The sequence below is a fragment of the Sinocyclocheilus anshuiensis genome, unplaced genomic scaffold (assembly GCF_001515605.1).
Source record: "Sinocyclocheilus anshuiensis isolate Anshui unplaced genomic scaffold, SAMN03320099.WGS_v1.1 scaffold697, whole genome shotgun sequence".
In the NCBI taxonomy this organism is placed as follows: Eukaryota; Metazoa; Chordata; class Actinopteri; order Cypriniformes; family Cyprinidae; genus Sinocyclocheilus; species Sinocyclocheilus anshuiensis.
Window position 1 is genome coordinate 2,462,483 of NW_015538036.1, and position 22,506 is coordinate 2,484,988.

The 22,506-nt window shown below is 37.9% G+C and overlaps 1 protein-coding gene across 1 annotated transcript; it reads left to right on the forward strand.

The window, feature by feature from the left end:
- Positions 1-806: 806 nt before the first annotated feature.
- Positions 807-16,986, forward strand: LOC107681235 (sorting nexin-18). The gene is made up of 2 exons (XM_016477460.1): positions 807-2,652; positions 15,315-16,986. Exons 1-2 carry the CDS (start codon positions 1,188-1,190, stop codon positions 15,566-15,568), a joined length of 1,719 nt encoding a protein of 572 aa, XP_016332946.1. The 5' UTR covers positions 807-1,187; the 3' UTR covers positions 15,569-16,986.
- The last annotated feature ends 5,520 nt before the right edge of the window (positions 16,987-22,506 follow it).

Here is a 22,506-nt window from a genome sequence, read left to right on the forward strand (position 1 = left end):
AATTATTTTTATTATTATTTTATGTTTTTGTTTGAAATAAAAAGAGAACATCCATCCTTTGGTAAGAGTAGTAGTCACAATTTCAACCTGTAGCCGACTTATTTGGGGGATATCATATTCATAAATTAGTTTCCACAAAGAACCCAATTGTTCACTTTTAAGACGTTACTGTTGTGATTAGTAATTGGTTATTCTTTATTAATTGGTCATAGTTCGCAAGTAGTTCTCAATGAGGATATATTTTTTTAGTAATTTAGTAATTATCAAATATCTAATTAGGAACTACCTTTGTCCTAAATTTGCTACTACTTACTGCTTAGTTAATCTTGCTTCTCTATTAGTTAATAGTATTAAGTGAAGTGTTAATGTAGTACTACCTATGACTTCCTGCATAGTTACTTGTTAACAACGGACCATTATTCTAAAGTGTTACCCAACAATGTTGTCAATTCGCATACAAAACAGCGCTGGTTTTAATAGCATTTTAAAGCTTGCAAAAATATGATGTTTCATGAAAGGCAAATCATTTAAATGACTCCATGTTTTTGAGCCGAATCATAGCTGCACTAAACAGAACAAGGACGCATGGAGGGAAAGTGTAATGAACAGCAATATATGACTACACGTGGCTTTTAGGCCATTTAATTGGGAGAATTTAATATCCAAGGTGATGACGTAATGGCGAAAGAATCACTAAAACAGTTCATTGTAAAGAACTGTTCAAAAGAACCGATACTCGTGAATCAGTCACTCTTCACTATGCTAGATTTGATTCGTGCTGCCTGGTGCTGCTTAGCTCCGCCCTCGACTATCCGCACTGCTTACTTGCTTGCGCTCGGCGCTGTTCTGGGTGAGTGAGTGTACACTGCGGTCGGTGTGGGACAGGCGCACAACAACGGGGCTCTGGACGGTAAACTCCACAGATGAAAAAATGACTTCTGCTCATGCTCTGAGGTTTTTAAGCGCGACAGCTGATTGATTGTCAGGTTATCGTATGACCAGTGTGAAGAGGACACTGGAGATAGTGGGTCACGGTTCCCGCAGCAGACGCGCAAGTTATTGTCAGTATTGCAGGTCAAGGAGCGAGCGAGCAAGTGAGTTAGTTTGGGTTGGAGTTAGCTTGGGTTGGAGTTAGCTTGCTGATACGCTAACCTTATACGCTTTTAAATTCATCGCAGCTTGGAAATATGGCTTTGCGAGCGAGAGCACTGTATGAATTTAATTCAGAAAACCCAGGAGAGATATCGGTGAAAGAGCACGAGATTATAACTCTGTACAGCGAGCAGGACATTGAGGGCTGGCTGGAGGGGACGAACAGCAGAGGGGAGAGAGGGCTCTTGCCTGCGTCCTACGTCGAGATATTGAGGAATGACACCGTCTCATCTTTTAACAACAACTCTCGATATGCCAACATTCCCACTGGTGGTTTTGACTTCAAAAATCAGACTCAAGAGAGCTACAGCACTGCACCAGCTTCCAGCTTCACAGCCTACCCTGCACTACCTCAGCAACAACAACAACATCATCCAGGGACTCCAGCCAGTGATGATGACTGGGATGATGACTGGGATGATCACTCATCTGTAGCTGATGAACCAGGGGTTGTTGGTGGAGGATATAGGAATTATGAAGGAAACGGACCCTCTGGCTACAGCATCTCCACCTCCTCCATGCCTAGAGGTGCACAGCAAGCCAAAAGTTCAGCAACGGTCAGCAGAAATCTGAACAGGTTCTCCACTTTCGTGAAGTCGGGCGGTGAGGCGTTTGTGCTGGGGGAAGCGTCTGGCTTTGTGAAGGATGGCGATAAAATCTGCGTTGTGATGGGTCAGTACGGTCCGGAGTGGCAGGAGAACCCATACCCGTTCACTTGCACTATTGATGACCCCACCAAGCAGACCAAATTCAAAGGCATGAAAAGTTACATTTCCTACAAGCTGACGTCCACCCACACGCAGAGCCAGGTCAACAGAAGATATAAGCATTTCGATTGGCTCTATGCCAGATTGGTGGAGAAATTTCCTGTCATTTCAGTGCCGCACATCCCTGAAAAACAAGCCACTGGCCGCTTCGAAGAAGACTTCATTTCGAAAAGGAGAAGAGGATTGATATGGTGGATGAATCATATGACCAGCCACCCTGTACTAGCCCGGTGTGACGTTTTCCAGCACTTCCTCACCTGCTCCAGCATGGATGAAAAGTCTTGGAAGCAAGGGAAAAGGAAAGCCGAGAAGGACGAGATGGTCGGTGCCAACTTCTTCCTCACCATCAGCACTCCAGCAGCTCCTCTTGACCTGCAAGACGTCGAAAGCAGGATTGACGGATTCAAGGCCTTCACCAAGAAAATGGATGACAGCGTAATCCAAGTCAATGCCACACTCAGCGAGTTTGCGAGGAAGCAGATAGCTGGGTTTAAGAAAGAGTATCAGAAAGTGGGACTGTCTTTTAAGTATCTAAGCCAAGCGTTCGAGATGGACCAGCAGTCGTACTCGGTCGGTTTGAACCAAGCAATTGCATACACGGGGGAAGCCTACGAAGCTATTGGAGACTACTTTGTGGAGCAGCCTAAACAAGATGTGGACCCATTGATGGATTTGTTAGCCCTGTACCAAGGCCACCTTACCAATTACCCTGATATCATCCATGTACAGAAAGGTACGCATTCACTTATTTAACTGTATTATCATAATAGAAATATGCTTGAAACTGTGTTTAGCCTGAGATCAGTGGGTATGATAGATAACAGGGTCACCTGCTCTCAGAATTGTTTGCTTTGCTTGACTGATTTGTTTGAATTGAAGTGCCACTGATGAGTTCACTGGCCATCCTGGTTTCGTCTGACTGCTGAGTCACATGGGGTGAGCTGTTGCTGATGTGCTTTGTGTGTCTTTCTTGTGGCTGGTAAATCAGCCACATACAATGACAAAGACTGAAACTATTGACGTACTGCATTGTTCAAGGAAGGTTGACGGGAGTTTCAGTACACATGCAATCATTCAGTGAATGGCATTGATTTGAGCATGGATGTTATTGTGACATTTCTGACACTTAACAGCTGATAATGTCCTTGATCGTATTACAAAACGAGAGTCATTTTATTTCAGATCAAAAGCATGTAGGAATGCATCATTTTTGAAAATCTGAAATAATGATGCTTCTGAATACAAATAAGGCCGTCTGAGGGTGCAGGAAGTGTAACGATCACAACTTCAGCTGCTTGATTAACTGCTTGAATATTTATGAAGATTACATTAACATTTGCAGAGTTCCTACAGTCTGAGATCATTATTTAGATAGACTTCCTTTTTTGGCTCAGTCATTTTTAAGCTGGAGCCATTAGCTTGTAATGTAGTTCTCATAAAACGCATGGTATCACATACATTTTTCAATCAAGACAATGTTCATTTTAAACAGGAGTGATTGTAAAGTGTTTTTTATTGTCTTTTCTCAGTTTCCCTGCAGTTACATCATGCAGTAGTCATGATGTAATGAGTCAAATGAAATGGCCAAACAAAAATCCACATCTATCATAAGAAACATTTATTGTCACAAGCTTATGAGCCCAGAGGCAAGACTTCATTAGTAAAATACCAAAAAAGAATATATAAAGAGGAAAATACATATATACACTACCATTCAAAAGTTTTGGGGTCAGTAAGACTTTTTTTTTCAATACCTTTTTCAGCAAGGATATTAAAAATATTTTATAATGTAGCCTAGCATTTATATACTTATTGTCTTGTTTGCTTTTTTTAAAGAATCTAACTTGAATTATAGGAAACTTTGAATTTTACATGCTGTTTCAACAGTCCACATTTATATGGCAACTCGTAACCACAACATGAACAAATAGTGTGCTTTTGTCAAAGCCCACAGAGATGTCTACGAGCTACAGGGCAGCAGTATATGCATTAATTTGTCTGCCATCTCCTTATGGGAATGTAGTGAATGTTTTGATCTTGTTGCTTTAAAAAAGTGGCCTAAATGTAGCTATATTTATTTTTATGAGAGTTAAATGTGTAAACCAGATGTTTAATGAGGTACAGACTGGTGCTTGTAGACACCATCATTCTATTGTGACTGCACAATGCTTTGGAAAAATTGAAATGCTGTGTCGTACTTCCAGCAGAGAGGCCTCAGTCTGTGACAAATCCAGCTGACAGTCTAGCACTAAGGTCACTTGCGGTTTGCTGAAGCCCATATGCCATATATGAGCATTTGCCAAAAGGTGTAGTGTATTTAAGCAAATTCTTATCGTCATTGTCACCATATAATGTTAGAATGGAAGAAACAGCCTTATTATAGATAAATGCTTTAAAATGACATCTTTTCTCCATTGTATCTGTTGTTTCACCCACACTTTCACAGTTAACTTTAGCAAACATCTACGGGTTTTTAAGAAACAATCATCCATTCCATGCCTTGAATGAGTCAGTAGAAAACTATGAGCAAACCTGTCCACTTTCCATCACCTCTGTGACAGAGTAAATACTGACATCGAGTCTTTGCTCTGACTATGTCTGATGGCAAACAAAACCCCATTCAAACAAACCCCCTGAGGAGTGTGTGGGGGCCATATAATAAGCACTTCCTGCCTCATCTCCCCATAGACATTCAGTTATCTATTTTTCAGAAGTTATAATGATAGTTTTGGCTTTGAATTCTGGTTGTATAGCTGTATTTGTTGCAGTTTCATCTTACTGTCATTTGCCATCTGTTTACCCACTCAAATGCTGTCACGTTTTTAATAAGTCTCATGGTGATAGGAAATCAATACTAGAGCCCAACCGATATATAATTTAGCCGATATTATCGGCCGATATGAGCCTGTCGCCGATATATCGGTATCGGCGAATATGCTGCCGATATGAAATTTTTTTTTTACAGAACATAACGCAGATTAAATGCTTCTGAATGGTGTAATTACTTAGTTTGTCCAGCAGAGTGCGCTCCATTGTTTGCTACCGGTGACCCAGGTCAGTGTAGTGTAGAGATGCACGGATGAGCTCAAACTTCAGCCGAGTCCGCTGCTTCAAATTATCCGCCCGCCACCCACCCGCACCTATATTTGATCGTCACATTACAATGATTCTAATTCTTAGTTTTGCATGATGATATGATGAATGGATGGCTCATTTTTAACAGCAGATTCTGTGACGTTAGAGACTAGTGCTGATCTGTGCATCACGGCATGCGTCTGTGGCACATTAAAGCCTGTGTTACGGCCACCGGAGCTGATCTCGGCCACTCAGTCAGTGCTGGTGTTTATACCGGCCGCGCCGCAGCCCAGAACTCATGCTTATCACATCGGTCACATCACATCGCTCCGCTTGCGTCCGGTGTAGAATAGAACCCATTATAATCAGTGATGTTGTCTACACTGGATGCAGTAAACTGATGCCGCGTTCTATTTATAACGTGCTGACACAAAGTTCAAATGATTCTCAACGGTCGCTTTGTCGCGTCCTGTAGCGGCGCAGACACGGTGTCAGCATAGTTTGTCAGTACAGTCAGTAACGTAGCAGATTGAAAAATCATACTTGTTTGCTACAATAGTAGGGTATAGTAGTATTTCCGCGATGCAGAAAAGATGGACGGAATCGCGGAATCCAGTCATAAAAATTAAGAATTTACTGTATAACGTGGAATTTCATTGAATTTGTCTTATTTTTGATGAATAAATAAAAAACAGGTCAGTACATATATATATAGACTATGTCTGTGAATATTAAACTGCAAAAAGACGATTTAAATACGAATGTCCTGCATGTTCATTGGATTACCAGAAAAATACACAACACAGAGTTTGTGAAAAAAAAATATTATTCATTATTATTATTTATTCATTTTAGATGTTTACATTTGGAAAAGCTGTGCTTCCTGCATAAACCTGCCCCTGTTGGTTTGGCAGTAGCTTGCTTGCCCTACACAGTTACCTTGTTTAATTTCTTAATTCAAGTTATATATATTTTGTTCTATTTGTGTTATTTATGAAAAATATCGGTAAATCGATATATCGGTCGATCTCTATTTTAGATGTTTACATTTGGAAAATCTGTGCTTCCTGCATAAACCTGCCCCTGTTGGTTTGGCAGTAGCTTGCTTGCCCTACACAGTTACCTTGTTTAATTTCTTAATTCAAGTTATATATATTTTGTTCTATTTGTGTTAAGTTAGGCTATTTATAATAAGTGAAGTGAAGTTTACTGTTAAGTGCACTGATGTCAGACTCATTTTGAATAATAAAGTTTATTACATCGGGGGACATCGGCCCCCAAAAAAAACATATCGGTCGGGCTCTAATCAATACCATAAAACAACTGCACCTCAGATATAGTCTACAACCAAATAAACCACAACAGACCTCAGTAAACAACAGATGAAAGCTTCTGATTCGCTTTTTACCTTTGTAAACCAATATAATGTTTTTGCTGTTTTTTATTTTTTTGTGAGAGTATCAAATTTCAAGGCAGTCATAATGTCCATGGGGATAAATGGCTTTTACGGCTTTTTTATATAAAATACACATTAACACAGCATGTATTGATTTGTGTCACTATAGAGCCTCCACTAGCAATGGAATTGAAGGTAGAGAGCCATTAGTGAACATACTGACGTTGGTATTAATGGGATCCTTTTTTCCATTGCTTCTCTGTGATGTGCATTGAAGTATGTGGCTCTTTTGACAATGAGAGGAAATAATGACTCAGATGTGATGTGGTTATTATAGCTGGGGAAGTTAGCATTGTGCATAGACCCTCAACCACACACAGCAAGGCTAGCTAAAACCTGTTGCCAGTTTGACACATTTCCAGTGTTCATTGTGTTGTAGCAATGTCTAATATTATCTCTTGAGGTTAAGTCTGAAAAGACTCTTTCAGTGTAATTTGCTTTTTCACCTTTTTCTCTCTTTCATGAAAGACAACATTTTCTATAGTGTGCTATCTTCCAAGTCTTCTGAAGCCAAAAGATAGTTTTAGTGTAAGACAGAAGCTTCCTGCACATTTAATCATTTTCCCATCAGAAACAAGTGAGTTTTGAATGCATCTTCCAAAAGTATTTGTATCTTTAATAATTAACTTGATTACATTATTATTGTAGGTGTTTGTCTGAAGCACTGTGAAAGAACCACCAGTCTAATTTAGCCAGTCCAGTCGAGTGAGTCACACATTCCTCAGACATTTTCTTTAAACTGAAAATGATGTCATTATCTACCCACCCTTTTTTGTTTTAAATTACATAAATGAATGTTGAGCATGATTCAAAAAATGAATAGTTCAGCCATGAAACTCTGTTTTTGTTCTAATTGGTTCGTTCATTTTGATGTTCCCAGCCAATCAGATTCACATACTCATTACTGCTTACCTAACCAGGACGTATTCAATAAATACGGTGTCTGCACGCGGTGCGGGTCCTCATCTTAGCCCACCGCCTCCCCAGCACCACCTGCCTATCTGCTACAGGGATCTTCCTCTCTCTAGCAGCAGCAATGTGTTTCCTTTTAATTTTTTGATCTGAGCATTAGCAGATCTAGTCCACCAAGACCAAACATTTTTTTACATAAAGATTTTACAATCTAGGCCTATCCCAAGACATGTCATGACTGAATTTTTTTTTTTTAAATAAGTCTTTTATGCCCACCAAGGCTGCATTTTTTAATCACAGTGAAAACAGTAATTTTGTGAAATATTATCATTTAAAATAACTGTTTTCTATTTGAATGTTTTAAATAAATGTAATTCATTCAATGTGATGGCAAAGCTAAATTTTCAGCGGCCATCAATATGCTGGTTTGGTGCTCAAGAAATATTTATTATTAGTAGTAGTATGTAATATTTTGGTAAAAACTGATAGTTTTTTTCAGGATTCTTTGAATAGAAAGTAAAATATATATATATATATGTCTATAGTATTGCAGCAATGTCAATAAAACAATAAAAAAGTACTGATTATCTCTTTGTATGACAAAGAGCAGCTGGAATATTCTGCCTAGTATTTTCTTTTGTGTTTCACTGAAGGAAGAAAATAATGCAGGGTTGGGAATGACATGAGTGTGAGTAACTGATGACAAAACATGGTTGTTGGGGTGAACGTTCAATGTTGTGGTGAACGACCATATTAATCCATCAACAGTGAGGGAAAGAACCTAATTGCTACTTTAAGCCTTCACTGTCACTGCTGTTTAACAGGAAGATGATGATTAGAGTCAGCCACCAAAGAAGAGACAGCAGCTTCTGAAATGGGCTGAAAGCTAAAATTCATTGGTCTCTATTCTGGCAAATGTCTTCTAATTCACAGCTGATGACTTTTGTATTATCCTCCTAATGCCCATGAATATAATGGTGCAATTCCAAAGCAAATTGGACTTGCTCTGACTTGCTTTTGCCGGTGTGTTCTGCATTTGCCTTCTCATTTGTTTGAAAAGCCAAATAATTTCTTTGTTTGTAAGGCTGGAATATATAATCGGCCACCTGTGTTATCATCCAACCAAAGTACCGTGTCAAATGTCATGATCCATGTCGGAGTAATATGGTCGGGAATCAGTATGGGACTTGTTCTCTAGTCTCAGTTCAACGGCAGGACTGTGTTGTGTAATAGTACATATTACGTAATGCCTGAAGAGGTTCTGCGGCAGCAGGCTTTATAGCGGCCCAGTCGAGCGCAGCTTCCCACGTGTGTCTCCCCCTTTCTCAGACTATTTCCATACAACTGGTTTGCACTGCAGCCTTGTAGTTAGGGTTGGGTACCGAAACCAATATGGCACCGGTACCTATGTAACCGAATTAGAACGCAGATTTCGGTGCCTCATTTCGGTGCCATGCCTGAGCGATCGATTGAAATATTGGTGCTCTGGTTCTCCGAAACGGACGTAAGAAGCATCATCACTGGCACCGCACGTGAAAAATAATTTCCCTACTGAGAAAATGCACGTGAACTCAAGTCGGAAAGCTCTAATAATACAAATCCAACACATCTTTGTAGTAACGAGAGTGTCCATGTTGTTTTCACATTCCGACTTAAAAGCACGCTGTTTTCTTAATCCCACTCCCGCTGAATCTCTGACAATTGCCGCCTGTTCCCGCAACGTGTTTCGCTGCCGCGATTTTCGTGTCCACTCCTTTAAACATTCTAATATTGTATATAATTTTGGCGCATCAGGGAGCTGCTCTCAGGATGCGGTGTATTTAAATATTTTTGAATTAGCGTTTGCGCTGTTTACTTTCACTTTCGATTTCGCGATCACACGCACTCTGTGTAAAGGGAGTACATCTTACAAGATCAGATATTTGTCTATGAGCTCAGGATCTGTTGAGCAGCAAATACTCCAGCATGGTCTTGTCAGTCATCTCTCCTTATTCTCGACCTGGTTTTTTTTAATAAAAAAAACTTGACCCTCTAACATTTGCACTCTCTATTCTATTTCTATTCTAATGCCAATCCATCCTTTTTTGGGGGATTTTTTTATTTTTATTTTTTATTTTTTATAAGTATCGGTTCAGGCACCGGAACCGTTTTAAAAGTATCGATTTGGCACCGGTATCGAAAAAAAAAAAAAACGATACCCAACCCTACTTGTAGTAGCTCTTATGTTTGATATTCCACCTACTAAAGGCTGTTTTAATACATGATTGTTAGCAATAAATGTAGTTTAACTATAGCTTTAATTGAGAGAACATGTTTTAGTGGCTTGAATAATGTAAAATGCATTTGATTTAGACCTGTATCCTATTTTTATGTACTATTATTAACTGAAGTGTTTGTTGTGTAATCTGTAAGATGTCAGATAAGTGGTCTCCACTCCAGCTCTGGACATGGTCTCGGGATGCTATGTTGTTTGTGTGTTAGAGTTTCATGGCTTTGTTAAGGCCCTATGAAATCAGTTTTATTTTTTCACAAATTCCATTTTAATTTTTCTGGATTCCGGTTTTTTTTTACATTTTAATTTTTCTAGACTCGGTTTTAATGGTTAAATTAAATTTTATTAATCAAAAAAATTACAAAATCATGAAAACATGAAACTTACACAATTTAACAGCAATTTATTAAAAGTTTAACACATTTTTAAGGCACTATGAAAAGTTTTTTTTTCTCTCAAATGTAATTTTATTTTTGCCAAATTCAGTTTTTCATTAATTTTCTGGATTCCATTTTAATGGTTTCATTAAATTTGACTAATCAAAAGCATCTCTAAATAATTGATTTAAAAAACAATATTGTGTTGTGTATTTACATTTTTCTGGGAAATAAATTCTGGTAAACATTTTTTTTTCTTCTTTTTTTTTCTGGTAAATATTCCTTAAAAATAATGTTTTAATAATAATTTTATTAGTAGTAGTATTAGATACTAGTCCATATTGCATTTTGATTTAAGTGTACTGACCTACTTTTGATTTATTCATCCAAAATTTGGCAAATTCCGTGACATTCTGCATTATGCATAAATTCCATTCTGCGATTCAGCATCGTGGAAATGCTACTTTGTGTAGTCTGATTACTTTCTTATAACATGTAAAGTGACATGGTTATTGTTAAATTTAAACTGTTATATTGTTACTTTTTCAAATAAGTGACATCATTTTTTAGTTTACTGACTTTGTCTCGTTTTCTGAAGTCTAACTAAAGTCAAGTCTACAAAACTATTAAAGAAATGAAAATTCGCCCTATTTTGTAAATGCATGTTATTGATTTTACTGTGAACAAATTATCCATGCATATTTTTCATTTTCAAAAAATGTTTTGAGCTTGTAATGTTTAATTAAGATGTCTTAAACTCAACCTTCTAGTGAAACTAGGAGGATACTAGTTTAGAATTTAGAAACTAAAATTTAGTTAACTTAAACCCCGCTCCTATACAAACGACTGCAAGCTTGCATTCATTTTTAAATGCAGCAGCCACATCTTAAAATACCCATTAAAACAACTAATGATAAGAAAAAAAGTCCCTGCCCTACATGTTTGTTCCTTTTTCGATAACCCATTTTACTCTGATGTACATCACAATACGGAAGAAAAGATCTGTCTCTACTTCCGTTTCATTACGACTTTAACCAATGTTAATTGTCAACAACGTGACGTTTATGTGTGTCCAGTTTTTTACAATTGTGGTTCCTGTGTAAATACACTTGTCGCATTTAAAAGTCTAAAAAAACTTTACTGTATGTCAGAAAATGCCACAAGGGACGAACTTTGTCCACAGCAAAAACAACACAGTCCAATGTAAATAATGTCTGCAAGAGACTTCCACTCTCAAGGAAAAAGATGGTCTCAGGCTACGTTTACACGACAACGATGTAGTCAAAAACGGAAAAGTTTTTCCCTTGCGTTTTTAAAAAGTTTCACGTATACACAACAACGTTTTCAAAACGATTCGCGTTTACACATATCTGCGAAAACGGCCAAAAATGCTGTATTAATTTTTTCAAAGATTCCCTTATTGGGTGTTTACACGGAAATGATAACGGTGGCGTTTTCAAAAACTTGCACTTTGAAACCCGTTTTCAAAAATATGCGTTTTCAGTCCCCAAAACGCCGTTGTCGTGTAAACGAACAGGCAAAACGCATAAAAAGTTTCCAGTTTTTGGCTGAAAACGTTGTCGTGTAAACGACCCCTCAGTCAGATGATGGTGAAAAAAAGTGATTCAAAAATAATTTAATGCATTCGATTCCTTAAAAAGAAACATAATTAGTAAAGAGATTGTAATTTCTTCACATTTAAAAGTAATGTTTTTACTGTATTACTGTCTTTCATCTTTGACCTGCATCTTGTCTTTCTCTTGTGTGCTCTTTTGAACTGCATTTGTGAGAGTCAGGATGGTTGTGTGTGTGTGTCTGAGGAATTTCAGGGATCTGGGTTACACTGAAGTGAAGGCTTCTTTGGCCAGAAGGCAGAATGTGTGGCGTTTGGGGGGATGGGACGTTTGGGAATGTCTTGCATGTTTCTCCTCACTGAGGAGGGAAGTCAGCCATCTGCTCAATTAGTGTTGTCACGGTACCAACATTTCAGTATTCGATACCAATACCAGTGAAAATCCACGGTTCTCGGTATCAATTTCGGTACCAAAGTAAAACACGAAAACATGCTAATTGAACAACATTTTTATTAATAACATTAAACAAAAATGAAATGTACAAAACCAATGCCATTCTTTATAAAATACCGGGTCTTTTGACAACACTATGCTCAATACTCCACTGTATCACGCAGCTTTTAAAGTGAATCATTATATCAGGACAGATCATGGGATACCTTGACAGACCATGAGACTCTATACCTTTATTTGAATTTAAATAACTGGAACAATTTCTGTAATTTTAGAGTAGGTTTATTTTAGTTTTATCAGTATATCAGTATTTTTGATATTTCGGTATATATCACCCCACAGATTGTCATATCCATCTTTGACTACAAGGCAACACAATTTATCACAAAACTGAATAATCTTTAACATAATACCAAATTACCTTCAACGTTCTCATTCCAAGTTTTATTTGTCAAATGCACAACAATTGCTGTTGCATTTAGCAGTGAATTGTAACGTCACTTTGAGCATTTATGATTCAGCTGCATCGACTGGATTTCAATTTCTATTATTTTTTTACAAAATTTTTTGGTAAACTCTCCATTTTTATTTTTATGTTAGTTTCACTTCTAGTTTTTGTCTTCGTAGTTTTTTATTAACAAACTTGCTTCAGAGAACGCGTGTTACTGTTGAAGTTGGGAAATGTGATGATAGCCTTCTTATCTATACCACGAGGCCACTTTCTCAAGTAAAAACTATGTCTGACATGAGTAAAACAGGAACCCTGACTGCCTGCCTGAGTGAGGGGGGGCAGGATGTCTTCATTCCCAAAGACAAACATAATACACACTACCTTTCAAAAGTTTGGAGTTGGTAAGATTTTTTTCATGTTTTGAAAGAAGTCTCTATCCTTTACCAATTTTTTTTTGATCGTAAAACAGTAATGTAAAATATTTGTACAATTTAAAATAACTGTTATCTATTTGAATATACTTTAAAATGTAATTTATTTCTGTGATGGCAAAGCTGAATTTTCAGCAGCCATCATTACTCCAGTCTTTAGTCTCTAATGAACACACATTCTTTCAGAAATCTTTTTGTGATCAATTTTATTAATCCTTGCTGAATAAAAGTTGTTAGTTTTTTTTTACTATCCTACTGACCCCTGTAGTGTACACTGAGTATTTACTTAACATCTGATATTTCACCAATATACAGTTATTCTCACCAGCATTTCTACACTCAAAGAACCAGTAACAGTTCTTCCTTCCAGTTAGATGCATTTCCCTTTCCTTATAAGGTGGAAGATCCTGTTTGATTACTATGACTGTTATTATGTCAAGTAACTCAGTGTGACATTAAATAGTTCATTCTCATTTCCCGTCATTGTAATGTGAACTAGGCTGATAAAAGTGACGTCTTTGATGTTCATTGATATTGTCGGAAATTTTATCACGGTCAGCACCGTAGTCTTTGTAACTAAAGCAATAAGCCCCAAGAAGCCGTGGTTTACAGTGAATTCATAACAGCTAAGGGGCGTTGTTAGGCACGACGCGAAACCCCCTTAGCTGTTATAAATTCACTGTAAACCACGGCTTCACGGGGCTTATTGCTTTTATAAAACAGTTATTCCATATACGTAGTAAGGTTTCACCGAATAAAACAGAGCAAATTAAGTGTAATGATATAAATAAAAACAGTATTCTTCCACCAAACAATGTAGTTCCTCAGAAACAGTTGTGGTTCCAACAAAGTGGTTGCCGAGCAACACACAGAAGTAAACAAAGGTGTATGTTTGTAGAGTAATTTACAACGGCTTCGAACGCAGCTCAACCAATCAGAATCAAGGACCGGAACTATCCGTTTTATAAAATTGTTTTTAGCATTTTGCTATATATAGTTATTATACGTGTAAATTGGTCGACGTGATTTTGCCAAGTCAGACATGTTCCTGGATCAATATCTTTTGTTGTTCCTTGAACAACATTACTGTCCAAAAACATAGACCTAACCCTATCCCTACCCCTAAACCCAAACCTATATCATTTATCCCAAAAAACAGAGGGAAATGATAGCTGAATAACAAGGGTGCAGAAGCACCTAACCCTTGTTGTAGCCTAAAACTGACAGTTCCTGTAAATTTATCCCTCAATTGTGATTGGTTTATTGGGATGTTGATCCATGAGCATGTTTTACTTTGTGAAATCACGTTCGCCATGTAAATTAGCATATTATCTGTGATTCTGCAGTCAAACATTTCTGTAGAATGAAATTGTCATTGCTCAGCTAGTTTCACATCTCTCATATCACTCTGCAAGCTCTTTCCTTTCTCAAATCAATATTCCATGATCACTTCTTTTTTAATTACTGAGTAGCCATGTACGTGGGGTAATGTACAGTCAGTTGGTCATTATAGCAAAATAAACACCCTCAAAGTGACCTTCTCACCCCGTCTGGGTTTAATTTGCGATAATGACTGGCTTATAGTACATTATTATATTGTATATGCTAGTGATAAACACTTCTTTTTCTTTCTTTATTTTTAGACTGCACTTTCGCAAGTGTTTTTCCCTGCTAAGTCATTTCCACTAAGAAAAAGGCAGCCCGTCTGTTGCTGATAATGCAAAAATGTTACCACAGTCAAGCTTTCTTAACAGGAAAACATGTGATTTTACTGCATTTCATGTAACTTCCATGTTCGAAGAGTTTGCAGGACTCTTTTGCAATAATGGCAGGGCTAGATGCAGATGCCACATTGCTCATTACTCATTCGCTTTACTTCCTCTTGTAGACAAAAGATCTGGAACAACAGATTTTAAACCAGCATTCATTTCAAACATACATTCAGTAGCACCAGCTGTAGTGAAATCTGGGTTTTTTTTCTATTAGATTGAAGCGTGTTGGCTATAGCCAAGCATTTATTAAAGTAAACCATCATTAAAAAAATAAATAAGAAGAAACTAATAACAAGCAATTGGACAAATAAAAAAAGAATAGAACAAAGACGAGAAGAAATGAAATAGACAGTGTTAAGTTCTTCATCAGGAAGGTCTATTTACATAACTTGATGTGGTCTTATACTTCCCCAAACTATGAAAACACCTGGTCTAAAGTGTAGCAAACATGCCAACGATAAATAGTAAATTGATAAATATATCATAAAGGTGACATCCTGGTCTCTTCACATTCATGCGGAAGTACAGACCAGTATAACCTGTTGAGCCATTTATCATAACTTTCCCCTTGATTTAATCTGAGTCAATATTTAGTCTCATCCTGGTTCCGCTCTCTTCACAGGTGCTCTGACGAAGGTGAAGGACAGCCAGAAGCATGTAGAGGAAGGGAAGATGGAGGGCCAGCAGGCAGATGGGATCAGGGAACGCTGCAACATCATCTCTTTCGCCACACTGGCTGAGATCCAGCACTTCCATCAGACTCGAGTACGGGACTTCAAGTCCCAGATGCAACATTACCTACAGCAGCAGATCAGCTTCTTCCAGAAGGTCACAGGCAAGCTGGAGGAGGCACTACAGAAGTATGACAATGCCTAAATGAACCCTGTTCGGATTGGATCAACAGAGCTTCACCTTGCCTGGCAGAGAGCCAGGCGCGAATTAGCCAGCCCCTAGCAATATACAACAAACCAAGAGTCTAAAATTTATGAAATCTATCCCCATACAATGAATGTCCATTATAAGGAACTGAAGATTGTTTGGGGCAAGTATATAGTGAGTTTGGACTGTGTTTTCCACTGTGAAACTAACAAGGAAAACAGACACGAGAACAGAGAGCATCGAATGTCTTCGATCCTGCTACTAATGTCATATTTTAAACATGTTCTTCACACGGATGAATGAGATATTGATATGACTCGAGGAGCTTGTGTGGCTCCTTAAACACTCGAGACCCTCTTAGCCGTTCTTAGATGTTTACAGACCCAACAGAGTCTTCACTGTTGTGCCTTTCAATCTTGTCTCGTTGGTATTTTTATCATTTCATAAAAAGAACTATATATTATTCTTATTCCGAGATTTGTTTTTATGAGGTTTGATTTTATCTTATACAAATGTCACTCCTGCTTAAAATGGCAGGCAAAGGAGTAGCTGGTTCGTGTTTGGAGATGAGAGTGGGAGTAGCTGGACATATTGCCCAAATTTGGTATCCCGTCTCATTTATTTCCCCTTCCCCTCCCCATGATATTTTTATTCCAGTGCAAAACAGAATGTGCATTTGAGAGAAAAAACAGTAGCCGTCGTCAGATCACCTGCCGTCACAATTGAGCAGGAGCCTAAAACAATTTTCAAATGTGATGTAAACAGGAAGCACAACACACTCAGGATAACAAGAGTTCATTTTGGACATAATTTTTTCAGACATAATACTCAAAACTAATGGTCCCAAGGTGCTCAGAGAATCCAGTTTATTTTCTACTGCACATTTTTACTTCTCATTGTGCAGGATAAACCACACCTAGATGTCCTGAATTGTTAAAGATTCCAAATAAACTGCTCACCTAACTGCTTGTTGCATTGAATCTATTTTTGTATTGTATGCGTTTTGAGCTAGGCATTTCAGTTTTCCTAAAAGAGCACATTTCATTCTTCACCTGTTTTTTCTCTTTCCCTGGTTTATCGAGTATATATGACCAATATTGACGCAGTTTCAGTGCAAACGTGAGTGTTGTGTCGAAGGAAGGAGGAAAGCTTTTAAAAACGCATCTTCTTACTGGTGTTGCTGCATGAAATGTGAAAATGGATGCAGATGTTTATGTCAACACTATCATGAGGTTTGGCTGAAAAGATATTTCCACCTTGTACATGATGATAATAATGATAGACACTTGTGATTGTTCATTTGCATCAGCAATAAAGAACATTCTTTTTAAAGTGAAGTGATGTGTAGCGAAGTATGGTGACCCATACTCGGAATTTGTGCTCTGCATTTAACCCATCCAAGTGCACACACACAGTAGTGAACACACACACACCCAGAGCAGTGGGCAGCCATATTGCTGAGGCACCCGGGGAGCAGTTGGGGGTTTGGTGCCTTGCTCAAGGGTCTCACCTCAGTCGTGGAAGAGAGTGCTGGTTATTCGTGGACTTAATGGTCATTTACCATCTACTCATTTGATGCTGTTTGGAGTATCAGTCAGTAGGTGATTGCTGTCAGTTACGAGCAGGGTTTAAATTGGGCCGGGGCCGTCCAGGGCACATAGACTCCAGGGCTCGACATTAACGCAAGACAAGTAACCTGATTAAAACATCAATAACCAAAAATAACTAGGCAATCACCATATTCATACTCACCAAGTATTATTCTGATTTTATTACATTTAGACTAGAGTAAGTGGCGAATAGCAGATATAGCAACTGAATATAATGCATCTATTGACAGTATAAGGTTGCACTACTGAGGCAAAGCTCACGCAGCCTCTCCAGGAGAAATCAAAACGCGCAACACTAAGAAACTCAGCATGCTGAGGTAAAAATTCTAAATGAAAAGTTTTTATATTTAAAATACAGTTAGTTAGGTAACATCACACAACATTTTCATCATTACGACTGTTTAATGCAGGGGTGCCCAAACTCGGTCCTGGAGGGCCGGTGTCCTGCAGAGTTTAGCTCCAACCCCAATTAAACACACCTGAACCAGCTAATCAAGCTCTTTCTAGGCATACTAGAAACTTCCTGGCAGGTGTGTTGAGGCAAGTTGGAGCAAAACTCTACAGGACACTGGCCCTCCAGGACCGAGTTTGGACACCCCTGGTTTAATGGTTCAATAAGCAAGTACAATAATATTAGGTCACTTACATTTTAGGCGGAAACACAGCGCATCTCACAATAACCAGCCGATTCATTGTTGATTGATTGTGTTTTGAACGAATCGGTTGAGTCAAAGTTTCATTAGCCCATGCATAAACATCTGACGAATCAGCCGTTTGAACGAATCGTTTGAATGAACAACTCAATGACTCAATCATTAAACGCTCACTACTGGCACCTACTGGCGTTTTAATTTTGTTTAAAAGTATCATTTCCACCATCATTTCTTGTTTGCATATTCAAAAAATATTTAAAACAATCTCATAACATTATTTAATCCAGTTGTGTTTTTTCAGTGTAAATGATTTAATTTGAAAACGTATAGATATAAACAATCACATTATTATAACTGAATTTATAGATTAAATGTAAGAATTTGAAATGACAGATATGAATGAGGTTCAGGGGAAAATGCCCTCTATAAAGGTAAAAAAAAAATGCCCATGGATTAAATTAATCAGTAAAAAAACACGCAGATTTATATGGCACAGCTGATAGAAAACTGATGAGAATATTGCTTCAGAATAAATCAGCCCGACACCCTAGAGCCCCCCCACATAATAAATCCCAATTTAACCTCTGGTTACGAGTGATTTTTCGGTTGGTGATGTGGTAATGAGTGGAGTGTTCACTGTGAATAGTGACAAATGCCTTTTTCAAGGCCAAGCCGTGGGAACGCAGTCTGTTTGCCAGACCTGCCTGCTCTTCTAGTTGGCCCGGGCACAGCCGCTTTCCTCAGCACTGGCTGTAAACACTGAAACGCGCTCCGCTTTCAGCAGGACGGGTCTCCAGGAGGTGTGCCAAGCAAGCAATGCCAGCCATGGGCACTCCTGTCTCAAAGTCCTCACTTTACTGGAGGTCTTTGAGATTTCCGAGATAAAAAGGTCACATTGATCCAAAACATCAGTATCAAGCTAGTCCAGACGTATGAAGCATCCTGCTTTGCTTTATTTTACAATATTGTGATTCAAGCTTATCAAACGCAATGGTGTGATGCTTAGGAATGCAATAAATGTCCCCCAGTTTGGTCATTTCATGTGATTTTACCTTTTTCTGCCATTATTTTCTTACCGGTCCAAACTCAGAAACAGCTTGGATTAAATAATGTGTCGTTCTTTTCCTGTTTAGGCCACGTCACCCAGCATTTCTCAGTGTGAGCTCATCTGTTGTGTAATTGTGCTAGCATGTGACTACGCCGTTAGGGTTGTGCTCACCAGTCAGGGCGCACATCTAGTGTCACAATATATGCACATATTGAACACTTGAGCCACAGCACAAGGCATGCAGCTCTGTGGGTGCCAAAATGCTAAACGCTGGCTTTAAATGGCATTCCAGATGTTTGCAACCGCAGGAACACAAGTTCCTCCCAAAGGAGCCGATGAAGGGTTGATATCGCAATATATGGTAGCAGTACATTTCAAAAATACCATTCACTTTAAATTCGATCTAATGTAAAATGTTAAATAAATAATGAATGAATCATCATAATAGCTGTTCCCCATAAAAAAATATATATATAGAGAGAGATAATTATTAGAACTTCATTTATATTTTATTTTAATATTTTATTTAATTTTACATTTTTATTAAGATTTTAGAACCTCTGTGATAAGGTCATTTGTAATACTGGTGATGAGTGAGTTTTCAGTTTTCGTAACAACTAAATTGGAGTCTTGAGATTCTTTCACGTATTAAACTCAATTTCAGTTCCACCCTCTTGAGGAATGCCGCTGCCACGAGCCAGAAGGAAAACACATCTGAAAACAAGATTAAAATTCCTCCCTAATAACTGAAGAACATTAAAGTCATAGCAGCTCACTGAGTATGTCTAACTTGCAAATGGCTTTCTATATTGCTGATGCTGGACTGTATCAAACCCTATTTGAGAAACACACAAACAGTGAATGCTGTTCCTTGTTACATGGCTGATATGTTTATCATATTACCATGAGTGGGTTTATAATGGCTCAGACATAGACCTAACTGCAGAAAAACAACCGTGTTGTCTTATATCTTTTTTGGAGATATTTATACTTTTAGGCAAGTTTACATGGAAAGAAAGCCAGCACACAAAAAATAAATAAATATAGTGTAAAGCAATATACTCTTAGGTGATATTAAAAAGGACATATGAACTGTACTACACTCTTAAAAATAAAGGTGCTTCACGATGCCATAGAAGAACCTTTTTGTCTAAATTGTTCCATAAAGAACCTTTAACATCTGAAGAACCTTTCTGTTTCACAAAAGGTTCTTTGTGGCAAAAAAAGGTTCTTCAGATTATAAAAAGGTAAGAAAGAGATGGTTCTTTAAAGAACCTTTGACTGAATGGCTCTTTGTGGAACCAAAAATGGTTCTTATGGCATCGCTTGAAGCACCTTTATTTTTACGAGTGTACCATTCAGGTATTTTGGGTTTGATATTAATGTTTTTGAAATACATCTCTTATTCTCGCCAATACTGTATTTATTTGTTAAAAAATACAGTGATAATGTTAAATATTATTACTATTCAAAATAAGCATTTTCTATTTTAATATATATTAAAAAGTAATATATTCCTGTCAAAATCTGAATTTTCGGCAGCTGTTTCTCTAGTCTTCAGTGTCACATAACCCTTCAGAAATGAGAAAAAAAAATACTGTAAAATCAAAATTCTTTTACATTTTATTCACAATTTTTGTAATAATAAATAATGATAAAAATAAAAAGAAACAATAATTCCATCATTAAATGAATCAAAATACATGTCCCATTTCTCTATAGATTTTCCTGACAAGAAGTGCTGATGATCTTTAATTATGCATGAGTTCATGACATGCTGCAGTATTTCCTGGTCAATTGCATGCAGTGCTACAGTTTCCCAGCATACCTGAGCAGTGCCAGGAACTTGCTGCCTGAACTTCTGCTTCCAATCACAGGGCTTTGATGTGTACTTGACCTGCTGAGGGGATGTGGACTCCACACCATTCTTATAGCCTACAGGATGGCCTTTACTGGAAAACCCCAGAAAACCAATCCACACACATGCGTGACTGCAGATTCCAATGTTAGGAGTTCATATCCTTGGTTTTTACCATAGAAATTCCCAGCAAACTATACCATGTTCTCATGAGATTTTGGGGTCATTAGAAAATGAGCTGTTTTGCATCCCAAGAGGAACTAGTGTTCACGGGAACACACTCCATTCAACCCACACAGTACAGGGCTATGTTTCCCAAAAGCATCGTAAGCCATAACCAATGGAGCTCAACTTAGGCTTACGGTGCTTTTGGGAAACGCAGCCCAGGTCAATTACTTTCATTTCATTTACTTTCAATAGGTTTTGCATTCCACCAACATAAAAAAGTGAGTAAATAATAGCAGTATTTTATTTTTGAGTGAAATATCCCTTTAAGAGCAGGTGCTGCTAAATTCACTTGAAAGTGTTTAATTCCCATCAATGGCAAAGAGGAATATGTTACTTCTATTAAAAACTGCACCACTGCCTGTGATTCATTAGCAAATAGCATTAGCACGCAAAAAAATGAAGAGAAATGCTGAAGCAAGTCACAAGGCTCTGATAGAGTTGCACCATGTGAACTTCATCAGATTGTCTCAGTGTTGTGAATCACACATATATCAAATGCGTTTAGCCCACTTCCTGTGTGTTTTAAATACATTCTGCCAGTCTGCTCATGTGATTCTTGTGCTTTGACAGCTTAATGCAGTTAATATAGACCCTAGAATAAGTATGAGCTCCCGAACCAGACCAAAAATACCCATTAAATATACAGGCGATTCAAGCAAGCTCTTTGTCACTGTATCTTTGCAGCAAAAATTGAGCCAGCGTTGACTTTTCAGTGAGCAGCCCTTAAGCATTACAAGCAGCGCTATCCCATGAGGTAATGCTGGCGGTGCACAACGGACCATTAACTTGACCTGCCCACTCTCAAGTGAATTGAACACGCACTACATTATTCTTAAAGCAGGGTTTGTATATTATTTTATTTTACTTTTTCTTTGAACAAACAGGAAGTGGGCTAAACACATATGATATATGTGTGATTCACAACAAGACAATCTGATGAAAGTTCACATGGTGCAACTCTATCAAAGCCTTGTGACTTGCTTCAGCATTTCTTTAAGTGATAATGATATTTTCTAATAAATCACAGGCAATAGTGCAGTTTATTCAATTTTTTAGACTATTTTTCCTCGGAACTCTGAATTACTATTTATTTTCATTTCTGATTTTTTCTTCTTTGAACATTTTAGCCTATTGACAATTCTAATTTTGTTTTTCTTCGGTTTTTGTACATCTAAAATTACTCTAATACTGACTAAAAAAACTTTAGTAGTAAAAAAAAGTAACGAAAATATTTTCTAAATAATATTTAATTTATCACAGTATAAATGGGTCTTCATGCATTAAAATATGTTGCTGCCTATATTTTTGGAAGAGGTCCCTCACAAGATGATCAGACCTGGCAGAAAGGTCTGAAATGTGAGAGCAGTGGGCATTCTTCATCGCTGCTGTGTTGTTTTTATAGCCCCACACAGGAAGCCCGCTCTAGCAGTGCCTCATTCATGTCTGAAAAACGCTGACTGCTTCCTCCTCTCTCTGCCTGCTGGCCAAGAGCTCTGATCACACACACACACACACACACACACACACACACACACACA